The sequence below is a fragment of the Spodoptera frugiperda genome, chromosome 19, assembly GCF_023101765.2.
Source record: "Spodoptera frugiperda isolate SF20-4 chromosome 19, AGI-APGP_CSIRO_Sfru_2.0, whole genome shotgun sequence".
Taxonomy (NCBI): domain Eukaryota; kingdom Metazoa; phylum Arthropoda; class Insecta; order Lepidoptera; family Noctuidae; genus Spodoptera; species Spodoptera frugiperda.
This window is the reverse complement of record NC_064230.1, coordinates 5,328,920-5,348,198: the sequence shown is the minus strand read 5'-3', so window position 1 is coordinate 5,348,198 and position 19,279 is coordinate 5,328,920. Positions and strand designations below refer to the sequence as shown.

General features: G+C 40.4%; 1 protein-coding gene across 3 annotated transcripts in view; it reads right to left on the bottom strand.

Moving 5' to 3' along the window:
- Positions 1-6,545: 6,545 nt before the first annotated feature.
- Positions 6,546-19,279, bottom strand: part of LOC118280965 (uncharacterized) — a 55,741-nt gene continuing 43,007 nt past the window's right edge. The window contains exons 8-15 of one of the 3 annotated variants that reach the window (XM_050701003.1): positions 19,092-19,183; positions 18,354-18,530; positions 15,793-15,906; positions 14,923-15,108; positions 12,836-12,967; positions 12,249-12,368; positions 9,838-11,221; positions 6,546-9,789 (exon numbers count right to left, since the gene is read on the bottom strand). In XM_050701003.1, the coding sequence (XP_050556960.1) occupies positions 6,773-9,789; positions 9,838-11,221; positions 12,249-12,368; positions 12,836-12,967; positions 14,923-15,108; positions 15,793-15,906; positions 18,354-18,530; positions 19,092-19,183 (5,222 nt within the window). In that variant the 3' untranslated portion in view covers positions 6,546-6,772. Of the gene's footprint in view, positions 11,222-12,248; positions 12,369-12,835; positions 12,968-14,922; positions 15,109-15,792; positions 15,907-18,353; positions 18,531-19,091; positions 19,184-19,279 lie in introns of all 3 variants that reach the window. The other 2 variants (XM_050701004.1, XM_050701002.1) reach the window with 2 other exon arrangements.

Sequence of the window (19,279 nt, the reverse complement as noted above, 5' to 3'; positions counted from 1 at the left end):
ATTTGAAGTAAGTAAAATTGAGTTAAAAATGTTGAAGAAGTTAAAGTACCTCCAGCTCATCAGGAATTTATTTTAGCAGACTACAATGACAGTGGTATCCGTGTAATAGCTTTTTGCTCTGAATTTGCCCGACATCAAATGAAAAATTTGAAGATGTTCTTGGGTGATGGAACGTTTTGGATCTGTCCATCTCCCTTTTACCAACTCTACACCATTCATGGGGATTTGGGCAGTACAGAAAAACACATAAACATTGTGCCACTTGTTTATGCCCTCATGAGCCATAAAAATCAACAAACATATGAAATTTTATTTAGTATGCTAAAATCTGCATTACCTGATTGGAATCCAGAAATATTTAAATGTGACTATGAAGTGGCTCCGATGAACGCAATGCGAAATGTTTTTGTAAATATATCTATTAGCGGCTGTTATTTCCATTTCACCCAGGCAATATGGAAAAAAGGAAAACAACTCAAACTAACAAAAGATAAATTAACCAGAAGACAAGTTGCACTTAGCACTGCTTTGGCTTTGTTACCATCAGATAAAATCATTGCGGGTTGGTTTTATGTTGCCTCTCAAAGCCCTGATGATGATGATAATAGCAAGGAGTTTAGAAATTACATGCTCAGACAATGGCTACAAGATGATTTTATTAAAACGTGGTGTGTATTTGGACAGACTCATCGCACTACGAATTTAGTCGAAGCATGGAATAATAAAATAAAAAAGCGTGTGAAAATAAAGAAACCCAACATTATGAAGCTCCTCACAGCGTTGGCTGAAGATGCATCGTATTACGAAGTTCTTGCATTGGGGGTTTCTGAAAATAAAGGTATAGCGGAAAAAACAAAAAAAGCATCAATCGCGATAATTATATACAGGAGGTCCAAATGGAACTCATTAATAATGAAATTACGATTGGGCACTGTTTAGAAAAACTTAAGTGAGTGTAATCTTTGATTTTACAAGGTATAAGAAAGAAATATTTTCATGCTACAATTTTAAATTAATGATTGTAACAATCTGTGATTTTACTAGGTATAAGAAAGTTAAATTTTTTATTTTAAATTAATAATTGTACAAACTGTGATTTTACAAGGTATAAGAAAGAAATATTTTCATGCTACAATTATTTTAAATTAATGATTGTAACAATCTGTGACTTTATTAGGTATAAGAAAGTTATATTTTTTATTTTAAATTAATAATTGTACAATCTGTGATTTTACTAGGTATAAGAAAGTTATATTTTTTATTTTAAATTAATAACTGTACAATCTGTGATTTTACTAGGTATAAGAAAGTTACATTTTTTATTTTAAATTAATAATTGTACAATCTGTGATTTTATTAGGTATAAGAAAGTTATATTTTTAATTAATAAATGTAACATGATTCATATATTTTATTTTTTTAACGTACCTACCTAATGGGGATTATTGAACTTTTTAGTTCACTTATCCCCATTAAATAAAAATTTTGGGTCAACGGGGAATAGTGAACAAAAAGTTCACTAATCCCCATCAATGGGGATCATCCAACGGGGAAAAGTGGAATAAGCCGGCGCTGATCGCTTACCATCAGGTGACAGGGCTGCTCATTTGCTACCTATTCGTCCAGCGCAGGGATACGAATAAATGTCATAAAGGCGTTATGTTAATGGGAAATCCAGTTTCGATATCTTTCTTCTAGTTTCATGGCTAATACTGACAAATTTCTAACCCCCAAAAGGCCGGTAACGCACTTGTCTCGCCTTTAGCGTTTTAAGTGTCCATAGGCGGCGGCGATTGCTTACCATCAGGTGATACGTCTGCTCGTTTACCGGCTTATACTAAAAAAAAGAAAAGGAAAGGTTTTAGGAAATGGATAAAAACGCAAGTAAAGACGATAAAAGCTTTTAATATGTACAATATATTATGAATTCAAATGTTACATAATTTTGGTCTTATTCGAGGCACAAATAGTTCGTAATCGTATCATAAATGACCAAGCGGTTTCGTAGATTGTAACGCAACAACATACAGACCAGTAGACCAGCCGAACCAATAATTAATCGACACAATTTCAATAAACACATAATCGAACCTTGTCCCGATCCTTCCAAACTCCCTCTCTATTTATTTATACAAGATCTTAAATATAATAATTACAGATAATATTAGAAAAAATTTAATATTTTCTTAACTCCTTTATTTTTTAATTCGAAAATCTATTAAGAAAATTTCTTTTTATATAATATATCAATCTGATACATATAATGTGGTATTTAGACACTTATGTAGTTACTGTATATTGACGACAAATCGCAAAATATAGGTTAAAAAAGTCGCAGCGACAGGAGACTTCTGTATGTATACGAAGCCTTTATTATCTCAAATCACTTATAGATCTAAAATATTTCAACGTTAACTCTGTACATTTTTATTTACATTTTTTTCAATTTCAATCATGGTGTCGATAGTCATCAAAATTTTACGATTATCTTTCACCATCTAATAGGGTAGATGACTAATTTTTATTTCAATGTCCGTCTTGTAGATTATTTTAAAACATTACACACGTATTTTTTATTTTCTTACGGAAAGAAATACTTTCGAAGATATATCGATTTGTAATGCACTTCTAGGCACATTTTATACACAGAAATTACGTATTTACTCCCACGCCTAAATTTTGATTGGTTTTATCTAAGTATTGTCATCTTACAAGAAATATAATTAGTCCGGCGGTTAGGTAATGAAAAAATATCAGACACGTATTTTTTAATTCCGCCATATAGGATGACAATACTTAGATAAAACGGAGTTAAGCTTACACACATTTCACACGATCTTTCAAATCAATGTATCGTCGAAAGCATTTAATTTTGTAAGAAAATAAAAAATACGTGTCTAATGTTTTAAAATAATCTACCAGACGGACATTAAAAAATTAGGATACTACCATATCAGCATAGTAAAACAATAGGTAAACTCGAGTCAGTCTAAGCTGATTTGGACTAATAGGACTTTACGGCACAGTAGCGACACCTAGGGAGCGCAAATTTCTTGCCGAAGGCGATTTCTAGGTTCAATCCGCTTCTGGGGAAAGCCATACCAAATTCTGACCATCACTGGTGCAAAAAATACGTTCATAATGTTTTAAAATATTCTACAAGACGGACATTATAACAAATTTTGGATCCTACTCTAATTTAAGATCATAAAATAAAAACAATTAAGTATATATCGCCAGATAATTTCAAACTTTTTATATTGTATTGTTTTTGAAGAGATGCCATAATGTGATTATGCACTGAGGCAAGATACAGCCCTGCACAATGAGTAAATAAAAAGGTGTAGATAGGTTATAAGCGCTCAGAAAATGTCACATTAAAATGTGGACAATTGGCAACGTGTGTGTAGTATGGGACCGCTAGATGGGACATAGAGAGGGGCGCGGTTTGTAACGTCCCGCGCTCCCCGTAAAGTGTCACGCATTATGTTAAAGGGAAATTCAGTTATGACTTCTCTTTTTTGACTGAGGAATATAAGGTGTTCTAAAAGTATCTGCCACGGCTTTAATGGGAGGTAGTGTTGTGTTTGAAGATTACAATAATGAAGGAATTTCGTATTTGAACGACACAAAACATATTTTTTTATTTTCTTGCAGAACCATTAGTACGACTTTGCTTTAGGCACCGAGTCCTCTAAGAGACCAGCTCCAGAGATTATGAAACGTACCTAGAACTCTGTAGAAGTGACGTCACGCGCTATTATCTAAATTTAAATTGATTATATCGTTAATCAAAACTCTTCATTTCCATAAGAAAATAAAAAATACGTGTCTAATGTTTTAAAATAATCTATCAGATGGACATTAAAATAAATTTTAAGGTAAGCATCCACAGGCCCGCATCGTACGCATCGCACGCATTCCGTATGACGTCATCAGTACGCATCGCATGTAGGCATTGCCGATGATGCGGTGCGTACGATGCGGATCAGTGGACGCAGTTGTATGAGTTTCTATACAAGACAAACTAAAATCCGTTGCGTGCGATGCGTACGATGCGGGCCTGTGGACTCTTACATTTGTTTTTAAAAGAGTAACTAATAATTTCTTGCTCGTTCCTCTCCATTCGAAGCTACACTTTGGAACGAACACCTAGCTTCATTGACGGACAGACTGACAGACTATTGTTTATTTCTTTCTTAGTTGACGTCCAAAAGTAGCTAAATATAGTTTAATTGGATTTTGACTTGCCTTAAGTCGCCATTTTACCAACATATTATATGTTATATGATACAACTTGAACTTTACAAAGGAGAAACCTATTCTTTGATATACCCAATATATTAACAAAATCAATATATTATATATGTTACTGTAACAACTATCGTGAGACATACTAAATTAATTTACAAAAAAACTGGCTTATTCACGTGTTATTTTTGAGAAAATCTCAATAGACTCTTAGTATGAGTTTGCTTTACGTTTAAAATAATCGAAACAAAAGTAAACTTATACTAAGAGTACTGAAGGTTTAGTATGAGTTTGTTTTATATTTAACGAGATTCGGAGCTCTAATTGGTTGGTTTATACAAGTTGGCCAATCAGAACGCCGAATCTCGTTAAATATAAAACAAACTCATACTAAACCTTCAGTACCCTTAGTATAAGTTAGTTTTACATTTTAAGTAATCGAAACTAGAACATGTACGGCGCTCTGATTGGTTGGTTCATTCGCTCCGACCAATCAGAACGCCAATCGCGCTCTCGTTTCATTTTCGTTCAACGTAAAGTAAACTCATGCTAAGGATACTGATTGGCCAACTCGAATAAACCAACCAATCAGAGCGCCGAACGCGCTCTAGTTTCGATTACTTTAAACGTAAAGCAAACTTGTACTAAGGGTACTGATTACAAGTTACAACGGGAATCTTATACATGAGTATAAGCATGAGAGGCTTTCTAAAGACGCGTCAAAACTTAGAGTTGGCAAGTATACAATGCAATATAGTCTTTATTGTCCAACTCCCACGGTTAAAAATGCAACACACTCGATAAAAAGCGCTGCATTTTAAAACCCTTTCTTTATAAGGCAAAGGGAATATTTTTACCAGCATATTTACTTCAACGAACGGTTCAGTGAATATTACAAAACGCATATTTTAATAAACCACAAAATGTTTTACTTTAATATTATGTGACATATATAAACATGTTATACGCTGGTATAATGGTTTTGAACGCGCGTTAAAAAACCTCTCATGCAACGGCGATACGTGAGCGATCTAGAAGCGAACGCGAAGCGGTGCGGTGACACGCGAATACAACGCGATGCGGTGTGACGGCGGCTATGTCCTACGTGCGTGTGAATCGTTTCGTTTTGTTTCTGTTTCCGACATTATAAACAAACACGTGACGGCACCGCGTCCAGTTCGCGCGACAATATCAAGACAATAGGATACTGGACTGGGTCAAATATAAATGATTACAACTTTTCAATACCTAAAATTTTTTTGATGAACTAAGTACTTAATTCTCGAATTTTTCTAGCTAAATTTCTAGAAATAAGTCTGCTATTACATAATAGAGTATTTCATACAAAGTTCATAGAAAATATCGTTGTTGACGTTTCGAAAAAAAGTATTGAATTTGACTAGTAGGAAACATGCGTATTGATCGCGTTATATCGCCGCACCGCATCCCACGTACGGTTGGTGACGTAGGCCACGTCAATACATTATGACGCATCGCTTTCGCGTCTAGATCGCTTACGCAAGACATCGCATAACGCCCGAATACTAAAAAACTACTCAATTTTAAGTTGCACTTAAACATCGTTCTATCTCTATCATTTTACAAAGAACTTGTAGAGACGGAACTATTTAGAAAGCACTTAAACATCGTGCTATCTCTGTCATTTTACAAAGAACTTGTAGAGACAGAACTATTTATCACATTTCGGCCCAGAGAGTCCACGTAAATTTAATTCCAGAACCGTAGAGTCGCACCCTCTATGCAATTCTTTAGATTAGGGTATCTTTAGTCTTCAGTATTATTTTAAGCAGAAAATACACTATGCATTTTGGAAAGAGCAAAAACATTGAACTCGCTGGGCGAGTCGACGGCACTGGAATAAAATTTACATGGACTCTCCAGGCGAGTCGGTGGCACTGAATGTGTTAATCATACTTGAAATCATAAGTTGCACTTAAACATCGTTCTATCTCTCTCATTTTACAAAGAATTTATAGAGACAGAATTATTTTTAAACCATCTTAAAATTGAGTATCATTCAAGTTTAATTACAAAACACGTGAGTATGCCATTCTACAATGTGATAGGGGCGAGACTTCTAACCCGTTAAGGCTGAGTACTACACCTAATTTTATCGACAAAAAAGTAATATGGGGGGTTGAACCCCTAATTGAAAATATTGAAAAATAGTTTGTATTTTTTCGGTAAAAATAATTCACAAATGATTTTTTTTCTCACCAAAACATTATCAAACATATGAAAAAAGTAATGAATTAATTAGCCAAGGTTATTAGCTACCGTTTGTTGTTTTTTTTTTGTTTCTACGACGCATACAACCTTTGATATCAAAAAAAGTAAAAAAAATATTAAAATAGCCATAACTTTTAGGGGGAGGGGATTCGACCACTTCGACCCCCGACTTTTGTCGATAAAATTAGGTGTAGAACTCAGCCTTAACGGGTTAGAAGTCTCGCCCCTATCACATTGTATATGTATTATATATTACACAATTTCATATTATTTATCTTCCTGACATACCGGGGCGTTCGCAATCGTCCGTACATCGACAATCCTCGCTAATAGAATCTAAAGACATTAAGCTTTCCTGTGATTGCCTCAAACAAGCCCTACATCTAGAGTCCACAGAATTGCCGCTTTCCGAAACTGACTCAAGAGACTTTAAACTCTCTACTGAAGTGAGTTTATACGATCTTCTGAACTCCGCAATCTCTTCCTCACTCATATTCAACGCCAGAAGAGAATCTTTAGCTATCTTCCCTAAAGAAGATACCTTTTTCTTCTTTTTACTTAGAATTGATTCCATTTTTGTTAAAGGACATGGTTTGTTTAAGTTTTCTGGTAAAGATTTTGGGCTTGAACCGCTTCTTGTCCGCAATCGCGATCTTCGTTCAGGTATGTCTCTTGGCGTTGTACTCTCAGGTACTTTGAAAGCTATAGTTTTAGTTTTAGGACTCTTATCATCCGAACATTGCGGTAAATTCTCTAATGAGTTAGATTTCTTAAGCTTCGCCCGTTCCGGAATAATCGGTGATGTCCGCAATCCGATTATCTCTTTCGGTGTGAATACGGTTTCTTGTAAATTTTCGTCGATAACTAATTCTGGTGATAGGTCTAATATTTCTTTAATTTCTGCCTCTTTCAATTCTTCTGCTAAAGAACCTTGCTGTGCTGTCGTTTTTACTATACTGTCGGTACCGGCATCAAAATCTCTATTTTCGTATATCAGATAGGATAAAGCATCTTTACCCAAATCTATCTCCGTAGATTTAGATTGTTTGTCTACCTCCAAAACCCTATTCTCAATATTCAATTCATCTAATTTCTCATCTATAAACGCCAATTGTAGAGGATTGTCCTCATCCAAAGTTTCCTCAATAGTCGCTATCGGTGCCAAATCACTTTGTACCTTAACCTCATCAGGTTTGGTCTCAATTTTACTTGGCTCCCAAATGCTGACGGCTCGAACTTGTTTCTCAAGTTCTTCAGCCAAAGCTTCAGTATTGGACATGCTTGATGTAAGTGTGTTTTCAGGGCTTATATTCTCTTTAATACCTCTAATAACTTTACTGGGTAGCTTATCAACTGGTTGCCCATTTTCGCTACTGGATTGTTTATCTATTGAGTTCTCTGATCCAGAACTCTTGAGAACGGCCGCGAACGAGCGCGGTCTCTGTTCTTTATCATCTTTCCTAGTATTACTAATTACGCTTAAATCTATGTTTTGTACTATAATGTCATCGGTGGTAACCTTTTCTTCTACGTCGCTTTCATGTGTGGGGAAGGAATGGAATTCGCTCAGTGTATTATCCGTATCAGTAGACGGCGTCTTCGAGTCAAGTTTTTTAGAGAACGATTCATCAACGAACGAGACTTGCACTCTCTCTGACAATGTCGAGTCTGTCGCTTCTGAACTATCTTCCTCTCTTTCTTTCTCTACCGCCGACCCCCAAGACCAGAAAGAGCTAGATAGAGACAAATCTCTTCTTGGTGGTGTGCTCGAAACCTTTTTATCATCGTCCGTTGTTAAGCTTCTGGAGAAAATTGAGCTTGGGTGCTGGAATATGCTTAGCAGCTTCTCTAGATGAGAAGGCTTCGTTTCTTTTTCTTCTGGACGGGGTATATGGAAGCTGGATGAGGGTGCTACCCAGGATATCTTTCTTATACGATCTCTTATACCCTTATTCTCTAACGCAGGCACGTCTAAAAGACTAGACGTGCGTTTTGGCGAAGTACTGTCTAGCGAATGGAAGGCTTCGGGTTTTTTGATCGATTCTTTCAAACTAGAGTTGTTTGTTAAAGTACCTTCGTTAGAGGAATTGTCCTCTTTGTTCTCTGTAGGGTGTTGCAGTGAGTATTCGATGCCAGAATCAGCTGACGTCACCATCACCCTGTCTTTTGAATCCAGAGAACTGACACTTGCTTCTAAGCTTGATAAGGAGTCATGAATAATCTTCGTCTTGCCAAATGTAGGGGAAACACTCTCATTTGAGCTAACGGATAAGTTAAGGAAGTTACCGCTATGTACAGGGGCTACCTCACTCCCTGACTCAAGACTCCCTTCATTAGATAGGACCCCACCTTTTCTCCTATCCAAAACTTGAATAGATTTCTGCTCATTCAAACTCTCCATCGAACTCCCTGATATTTCAAGCGAAGAATTGCTATCAAACACACTGGTTTCAACGATACAGTTCATAAATCTTGACACTTCTAAGTCCGGACTATCCAGACTGGATTCACTTTTATTCTTCTTCAGTATAACACTATCGACAGGTACTAAACTTTCATTTAGACTAAGTTTATTAGATACACTATTTATATTAACCGTTTGGTCTGTAAACACTTTGGTTTTCTTGTCACTTTTTAGGGCATCACTATAACTAATTTCACTTTTTATTAATATTGGTTTAATACTAGTTATCACATCTGGTTTTGTTACACTCACACACTTTGCTAAGTCACTGGTTTGAGTAGATTTTATCGAATCGGTAACATCTAAATCGTCATTTTCTGGGAATTCTTCTATTGTAGCTATCGATGTCTTCGGTAAAATCGATTGCGAAGGAGAAGCAGACGCTTTAATTCTAGATGAATCAGCTTTATGAGTCTTCAATTCTTTCCCCAATTCTGTAGAAAACTCAGTTTTGTTTCTATTGTCCTGTTTTTGACTTTCCGGCTCAATAATCTCTTGTTTTGTCGTTTTTAAATCTGTTTGTATGTCGTCTAGAGTAAGTACCGGTATCCTTTGAGTCTCATGTTTACCAATGTCAGGTTTTATATCAATATCTGTTCTAAACACTGTAATATTAGCAAGTGGTATACTCTTAAGACTGACGGCTTTGCTATCAATTTCTACTGGTTTTGTATCATCAGCTACACTCGTATTTCTCATACTTATATCACGGGTTAAATAATTATTAAATTCTTTAACGATATCAGTTTCGACTTGAGATTTAGTCTCTGTGTTAAGATTCTGTATTTTCGTGTCGTCACTTTTTTGTATTTTCGTGTCGTCACCTTTCTGTATTTTCGTGTCGTCACCTTTCTGTATTTTCGTGTCGTCACTTTTCTGTGTTTTCGTGTCGTCACTCTTCTGTATTGTCGTGTCGTCACTTTTCTGCGTTACCGCTTCATGCTGTAATTGTGTCGTGACGATGTTTTTGAAAATTGCCGTGTCTATCAATTCTGTAGGTTTATGAACAACGAATTTAGACGTGTCATCAATTTCAGCTTTATTTTGAGTGGGATAGTGACTAATTTGCGTTGTAACTAGATTTTTCGTGTCGGAGGTATGTTTCTCATTTATAGGAATAGTTTCTTTTGAAGAATCTTTCTTGGATTGTTTCATAGCGTCACTTCGTACTTGTGTAGTGATTATTTTCTTAGGTTTAACTTCTATATCGCTTTTAATTTGTGTATGTACTTCGTTATGTGTATCAGATTTACTTTGAGCATTATCTTTTGACGACATTTCACTACATTCAATTTTCTGAGCGCTAACTTCAGTTAGTTTTGTGTCGTGAGCACTAGATTCACCGCTTGTAACAGCTTCGCTTATTAGTGGAGCGGTTACGTCTGTTAAATGTTTCTCTTGAGCGCTAACGCTGATATCGCTTAAACTGACTTCTATTGTGGGTTGAGCGATAACATCTGTTAATTTAATCTGTTGAGCAGTAACAGTGGCTTCTTTTTTCGTTTCAGTAGGGTGAATGACTTCGCTTTTCTGATCGGTAGTGCTAACTGGTATACATTTCGTGCTAACGTCTGTTAAAATATTCGCTTGAGTGACATCCTCTGTTAAGATTTTCGCTTGAACGACATCTTCTGATAAAATTTTCGCTTCAGTGACAACCTCTGTCAAGATTATCGCTTGAGTGCCAACGTCTGTTAAATTTTTCGGTAGAGCGCTAGTTTCCATTAAGTGTTTATCTAGACCGCCAATATCTGTTAAAATTTTCGCTTGAGTGACAACCTCTTTCACTTGTGGGCTAACTTCTGTTAAGATTTTCGCTTGAGCGCCAATATCTGTTAAACTTTTCGCTTGAGTGACAACCTCTTTCACTTGTGGGCTTACTTCTGTTAAGATTTTCGCTTGAGTACTAATTTCCGTTACATTTTTCGCTTGAGCGCCAATTTCCATTACATTTTTCTCTTGAGCGCCAATTTCAATTACATTTTTCACTTGAGCGCCAATTTCCATTACATTTTTCGCTTGAGTGCCAATTTCCGTTAAGTTTTTCCCTTGAGCCGGAACATTAGCTTCGTGTTTAAGTTGCGTAACAACATCATTCTGTAGTTGAGTGTATAACGTTGGCTGCGCTGGACTATTCGGTGGCGTTGGATTCGGATTGTATACTGAATCATAGTTTCTGGTTACCGAGAACCGTGATGGTGACTTCCTAGGCTGACTGGACGCTGGGTGTACTTGTATTTGCGGCGGTTCTAGGACCTGGGGACAAGAGATATTAGATTTTTCATATATTCTGTATTTAATGCATATGGGGAGACTTCTTTAAGTCTTTGACTGCCAATAGAAAACTGTTGAAGGCAAATCCTCCGCTAACGTCGGTCACCGGTGACTACCACGGCGTTCAATGTGTTAAACCACATATTTGTTATCATCTTGGCTGACGATATACGAAAACTGAGCAAAATAGGCCCAGTAGTTGAGCCAAAATGTGTATTATTCTCTTTGAGCTAATTTGAACACTCTTTATAAACACGGCTTTAGCAAACAACAGCCGCGTCGCATGTCCGTAACATTCTTAGACAACCTAAAACATTACAGCTCTACTGTGGTCAAGGTACATGGAGCTGTTTAGTTCATACAGAATTTAATACTTGATTAGGCTCACCTCCTATTTTACATGGGACTTATAACACAAATGGTGAAAAGCATTATTTATTTATTTAAAGTAAAATAATATAACATTACAGACTTCACACCAAAGCGTTACACATTTCATATTATTATACTAAACTAGCAAACCTGGCGAACTCCGTTTCGCCACCAATGGTTTCCCCGTTTTCTTGCTTTTCTCTTGAAGTTTTCCCGAATTTCTTTTGCTATAAACCTCACGGAGCCCGAGACCTTTCCAACGAATGCAAAACCGTGGAAATCGGTTCGTGTGTTCTGGAGTTATAGCGTCAGGAAGGAAAACCCGACTTATTTTTATATTATACTAAATTAAATTCGACAAAAAATAATAAAACCATAAAAGACAAATAGTACAAATAAAAAGAATACAAAAAGAACAAACAGTAAAGAAAAAAAAAAATAACTTAAAAATTAAATAACTACCGTATACCAGTTATGGCCAAACTATACAATACAAAAATAGTTATGGCCAAACTAAACATAATTCAAAATAAATAAAGTTACTAGATACTCTCACACAACTGCATGAACATATATACTATACATACATAATTATGTGTATGCATAAATGGCATGACGTAGGAAATATACTAGTTACCTGTACGACTCGGAACCTCGACGGGGGACAGTAGGCGAGCCGGGTCGGGGTGGACGATGTGGAGGACGAGGAGCCGTTGCTGTCCGTCGAGGAATCGCGCTCCGGAGTCACTCGAGTCACCTTCAAATTAAATACATACATACAATATACAGGCTGTAAGCGGAACGCTCCCAAACGCCGCAAACAGGTGATAGTAAAAAACGTTATTATTAAAAAATAAATAAAGAAACAATGTTTATTTTAAGTAATAATAGTTGTAATCTATATCTATCTAATGCTGAATTTTGATATTGCATGAATAATACGGTCTTGAATTATTTGCAAATTTTGGTCTTGAATTATTTGTAGAAGTCCAGGGAAGGTTTAAAAGGTAAGAAAAACGTTTGAGGCGGCACGAAGTTTGCCGGGTTATCTAGTTACGAAATAAATTATAATAATTGTCGATATCTGTATATGTACTATTTAAACGTCTATTTGTACGAACGCACGCACAGACACACTAACGAACAGACACACAGACGCACGCACGCAGTGTGTAGTAGTTCATTGACAATGATTATGCATTTAATGTATCAACAAATACTCACCATAAACCGCGAGGTGGGGTGCGGCGCGGGGACGGGGCTGCCGGCGGGGGACGGCGCGGGGGAGGGCGCGGGCGACGGCGCGGGGGACCGCAGTCGCACGCGACGCTCCTCCTCGCCACCACCAAGTCCTTGCTGCCGGGGGGGAAACGATTTATTGATTAATTTATGGGTTTTTTCACCAACCACCTATGAGTAAAAACGAGGCGCCATTTGTCTACAATACATGCATGGGAGCTCACCCCCTATTACATGGGACTTATAACACAAGTAATGAAAAGTGGGTGTACATTGTATAACGGCATTACGTGCCGTAATGTGCACCTCTGCCTACCCCTTCAGAGATAAAAGGCGTGACGTTGCAAAGAGAGCAACCATATTTTTGCAATCCGCCTATCGTCATTTGTAGGTTGCATGCTCATAGGTACAGTCAATGTTAATTTAACTTCTTTATGTTCTCAAATTGAATTAACTGGTCCGGGGTACGAAATTTCTTCACTATTGTAATTTTCAAACACAACACTACCTCCCATTGAAACCGTGGCAGATAGTTTTAGAACACCTTATACCGTATGGGGAGACCTCATGTGACTTAATTAAACCACATATTTGTTATAATCTTGACATCTTGACTGAAAATGGACAAAAATGAGCGAAATAGGCCCAGTACGTAAGCCAAAAAGTGCATTAATTTCTTTGAGCTAATTTGAACACTCTACAAATCCGGCATTGCAACAGCCGCGCCGCATGTCCATAATATTCCTACAAAAATGGAGCTATTCACACAGAATTTGATACTTATTTATTTTGCTTCAAAAAAATTTTTTTTATATTCTGTTTTAGTTGAAATATTTAGTTGTATTATGTTTCTGTGGACGAGTACTACTTGTAGTTTCATTAAAATCATATGAGTGATCTCCATACTATGTATATATAAAAGAGAAGATAAGAATCAAAACAATTGAGGATACTTATTTTTACATATCACTATTTTCACTATTTATGTTATATATGTAGTCGTTTAGCAGTGGATATATATTGTATTTATTTGTATATAAGTATATAATATGTATTTTCATATATATATTATGTATGTATAAGATATATTGTATTGATATATTTATTCTTTTGTGCTTGCGTTATGACTTAGCATCAATCCGCTTCATTTCTCTGCACTACCCTATGGTTGACTGTTAGAGAATGACTTAAGGCATTAAGTCCGCCATTCACTGTATTTGTGATGAAGTTAAAAAAATCAATAATAAGTACATACCCGTATGAGACAGGCAGTATGGCAGGTGAGACTGATCTTGCGATGCAGCGCGGCGTCGTGCGGCGTATATATACATTACAAGTACATACCCGTATGAGACAGGCAGTATGGCAGGTGAGACTGATCTTGCGATGCAGCGCGGCGTCGTGCGGCGTACATATATATACTACAAGTACATACCCGTATGAGACAGGCAGTATGGCAGGTGAGACTGATCTTGCGATGTAACGCGGCGTCGTGCGGCGTACATATATATACTACAAGTACATACCCGTATGAGACAGGCAGTATGGCAGGTGAGACTGATCTTGCGATGTAACGCGGCGTCGTGCGGCGTACATATATATACTACAAGTACATACCCGTATGAGACAGGCAGTATGGCAGGTGAGACTGATCTTGCGATGTAACGCGGCGTCGTGCGGCGTACATATATATACTACAAGTACATACCCGTATGAGACAGGCAGTATGGCAGGTGAGACTGATCTTGCGATGTAACGCGGCGTCGTGCGGCGTACATATATATACTACAAGTACATACCCGTATGAGACAGGCAGTATGGCAGGTGAGACTGATCTTGCGATGTAACGCGGCGTCGTGCGGCGTACATATATATACTACAAGTACATACCCGTATGAGACAGGCAGTATGGCAGGTGAGACTGATCTTGCGATGTAACGCGGCGTCGTGCGGCGTACATATATATACTACAAGTACATACCCGTATGAGACAGGCAGTATGGCAGGTGAGACTGATCTTGCGATGTAACGCGGCGTCGTGCGGCGTACATATATATACTACAAGTACATACCCGTATGAGACAGGCAGTATGGCAGGTGAGACTGATCTTGCGATGTAACGCGGCGTCGTGCGGCGCGGCGTCTGTCGCGGCGTCGGCGGGGCCCGATACGTTGCGCGTGCAGGCGGCGCGGATGTCGCGCGTGATGCGGCGGATTAACGCCGTCTCCGAGTCCTCGGCGAGCAGGGTTGATGATTCCTTGAATATACATTTTATATAGTTAATAATAAAAGTTTTGTAGTAAAGATTTTGAACAAGAGGTAAATAGACGATGAATAATTTTTAGTTTATTTCCGTCTTGTAGATTATTTTAAAACATTACACACGTATTTGTTTTCTTACGGAAACATATGCTTTCGAAGATATATCGATTTGAAATATCGCGTAATGTCACTTTTAGGTACATTTTTACGTAGAAATGACGTATTTGCCTAAACTTTGATTCGTTGTTATATTATATGACAAAATAAAAAAATACGTGTCTAATATTTTTTTCAACACCTAACTGACGGACTCGCGCACTGATGAGGGGTTTATTACATGGTACTTATAACACAATTAGTGAAAAGTGAGTGTACAAGTGTACATTGTATAGCAGCATTACATGTCATAATGTGCACCTCTGCCTACCGCTTCGGGGATAAAAGGCGTAACGTTGTGTGTGAGTGCGTGTAAAAAAAAGTATGACATAGTTAAAATTTTTTACACCTTGATATGAAAATAGTTTAGGCGCTGTTATGAAAAAATCTTCCGTATAAGTATTTATGGAGCGATTAAAAAAATATTTTTGTTTGAAATTTACGCCCTACCCCATTGTACCTACCCCTATGGGAGACGGGCAGACAGGCAAGAGGTTGTATATAATATGAAAACTATACATACTTGGTTAGGCGGCTCGTCTAAATCAATCTGTGTGAGCGTGGCGTTATCCTTCATGGCGCTCAGTAGCAGCTGCAGACCGGCCGCGCCCAGTCTATTCTCACGGAGATCTAGTCGCTGTGGGCATTAGAAAAATAACAATACATACAGTGTTCTAAAAGTATCTGCCACGGCTTTAATTGAAGGTAGTGTTTAATATAATCTTCAAACACAAAACTACTTCTTATTAAAGCCGTGGTAGAAAGCTCTAGTTTAAATAGATTTAATTTAAAGTTAGGCTGTCCACAATTCAAATGTGACTATAACTATAATTGCACTAGCTGGACAAATGGCTGCCGCACAACGTGTAGTGGATTCGGTAGCAACTCTTTGTTGGATCCACATGTTTGTAAACGCACATACGACACAGGCGTAAATCAAAACGTGGGGCAACATAAAAAAATAATAGAATTAGGTTAAATTTTAAGTCAGGCCGTACACTTATCATATATGAGACTCAATAAGCAATGAGTGTCGACAAAAAAGGTAAAGTAAAAAAGACAAAGTAACGATAAAATAGGGAAGATGCAATACGAAAAACAATTTGCAGTTTATGTGTGATGTAAGTGATCCGCACTAAAGGAGTTACAAGTAGTGTACATTTTAGTCCCCCCCTACCCCTAGTATATTGAAAAGTTCCTTTTTTTGAGGCGGGAAAATCATCCAATGACTTCTCCCGCCTTAAGCGAAGCGAGATGGAGTGTCAGACTCTTACTGACTAAAAACCACCCCGTTCCTTCTCCTGCTTTTCGAGCCGGAGCTCCGGTAACCTTTTACGTTATCCGCAGCACCGGTTCAGACATCAGTCCTACTGGGCCCCATCTGTGGTGGTCTGATGGCTCTTTGAGCTATTTGACCCGCACGCACGGGTCTGGTTCTGGTCGGGCGATGAGCTACCTTTGCTCGCCGTCCGCAGGCCCGCACTTACGGTGGCGGGAGATCGTCGCGCATTGAGGGAGGCCTACGTTCAGCAGTGGACGTCTTATGGCTAATATTATGATGATGATGGATCGACCTTTATGAGAGGATTTGAGGATTTTGGGGATGCGCTCCCCTCTCCCCCTGTTTATTTATTTATTTTCAGTCATGGCAGGGCAAAGGCTTCCCTACCCTCTTTTCACTCGTTTCCTAGTATATGAACAAGCTACCTGCAGCTTAGTATCGGCCCGTATGAGTTCAGCGAGCGGGCTGGCGGCGTCGGGCCCGAGGCGCGCCGCCTGCAGGCCGAGCGACACGAGCGCGGCGGCGCGGCCCAGCGCGGGACGAGTATCCCCCCTGCCCCTAGTATATGAACAAGCTACCTGCAGCTTAGTATCGGCCCGTATGAGTTCAGCGAGCGGGCTGGCGGCGTCGGGCCCGAGGCGCGCCGCCTGCAGGCCGAGCGACACGAGCGCGGCGGCGCGGCCCAGCGCGGGACGAGTATCCCCCCTGCCCCTAGTATATGAACAAGCTACCTGCAGCTTAGTATCGGCCCGTATGAGTTCAGCGAGCGGGCTGGCGGCGTCGGGCCCGAGGCGCGCCGCCTGCAGGCCGAGCGACACGAGCGCGGCGGCGCGGCCCAGCGCGGGACGAGTATCCCCCCTGCCCCTAGTATATGAACAAGCTACCTGCAGCTTAGTATCGGCCCGTATGAGTTCAGCGAGCGGGCTGGCGGCGTCGGGCCCGAGGCGCGCCGCCTGCAGGCCGAGCGACACGAGCGCGGCGGCGCGGCCCAGCGCGGGACGAGTATCCCCCCTGCCCCTAGTATATGAACAAGCTACCTGCAGCTTAGTATCGGCCCGTATGAGTTCAGCGAGCGGGCTGGCGGCGTCGGGCCCGAGGCGCGCCGCCTGCAGGCCGAGCGACACGAGCGCGGCGGCGCGGCCCAGCGCGGGACGAGTATCCCCCCTGCCCCTAGTATATGAACAAGCTACCTGCAGCTTAGTATCGGCCCGTATGAGTTCAGCGAGCGGGCTGGCGGCGTCGGGCCCGAGGCGCGCCGCCTGCAGGCCGAGCGACACGAGCGCGGCGGCGCGGCCCAGCGCGGGACGAGTATCCCCCCTGCCCCTAGTATATGAACAAGCTACCTGCAGCTTAGTATCGGCCCGTATGAGTTCAGCGAGCGGGCTGGCGGCGTCGGGCCCGAGGCGCGCCGCCTGCAGGCCGAGCGACACGAGCGCGGCGGCGCGGCCCAGCGCGGGACGAGTATCCCCCCTGCCCCTAGTATATGAACAAGCTACCTGCAGCTTAGTATCGGCCCGTATGAGTTCAGCGAGCGGGCTGGCGGCGTCGGGCCCGAGGCGCGCCGCCTGCAGGCCGAGCGACACGAGCGCGGCGGCGCGGCCCAGCGCGGGACGAGTATCCCCCCTGCCCCTAGTATATGAACAAGCTACCTGCAGCTTAGTATCGGCCCGTATGAGTTCAGCGAGCGGGCTGGCGGCGTCGGGCCCGAGGCGCGCCGCCTGCAGGCCGAGCGACACGAGCGCGGCGGCGCGGCCCAGCGCGGGACGAGTATCCCCCCTGCCCCTAGTATATGAACAAGCTACCTGCAGCTTAGTATCGGCCCGTATGAGTTCAGCGAGCGGGCTGGCGGCGTCGGGCCCGAGGCGCGCCGCCTGCAGGCCGAGCGACACGAGCGCGGCGGCGCGGCCCAGCGCGCGGACCCCGTCGCTGCCCAGCGCGTTGCGGCCCACGTTTAATACGCACAGCGACTGGGATGTGCGCTGGAAATGTAAACGTATGTGTTTTTTATATAGAAGAATTAATGAAATCATATTATTATATTACACTACACTACTGCTCATAGGCGTAGCCAGGAGGGGGATTCTGGGGGTTCGCTAAAACTCGAGAACGGCTGGACCGATTTGGCAAATTTGGCCTTAAATTGTTTGTAGAAATAGAAGTCCAGGTCAGCTGTATTAAGTAAAATATATAATATAGTAAGAAATAACATTCCTGTAATCAATGTTTGGAATAAATACCTAGTATTTTTTTAATGGGACAAGCCCGCCACAACCTCCAATACCGCTACAACTCCTGTACACCAGGATCTACAGTAGATATAACCATGAAAACACCGGAACACTGAAGTCCGGCGCGTCCCAGAGACATGAATGACTGTCTTGGATCCCGCAACGAAATAAATCAGAAGATATTATTAGAGGAGAAGAAAAGGAAATTCTAGGTATTTCTATATACATGTTTTGTACTTGCCACTTTTTATCCCTCAAGAACACGAGCGAAGTCGGTAGCAGAAGCTAATAGAACATAAACATCATACTCACCAACGCTTTACTGAGATAGGGCGCACAATTTCTCGTTAATTGATTATTCCATAGCACTAGAAACGCCAACCCTCGCGCGTCGTGATCTCCCACTGAAATTAACAATACATCATTAAGTTTTAAAGGGTTATCACCTCAACAGCCTATATAATAAGGGTCAATTTATACTAGCGCAGAGTCGAAGCGCA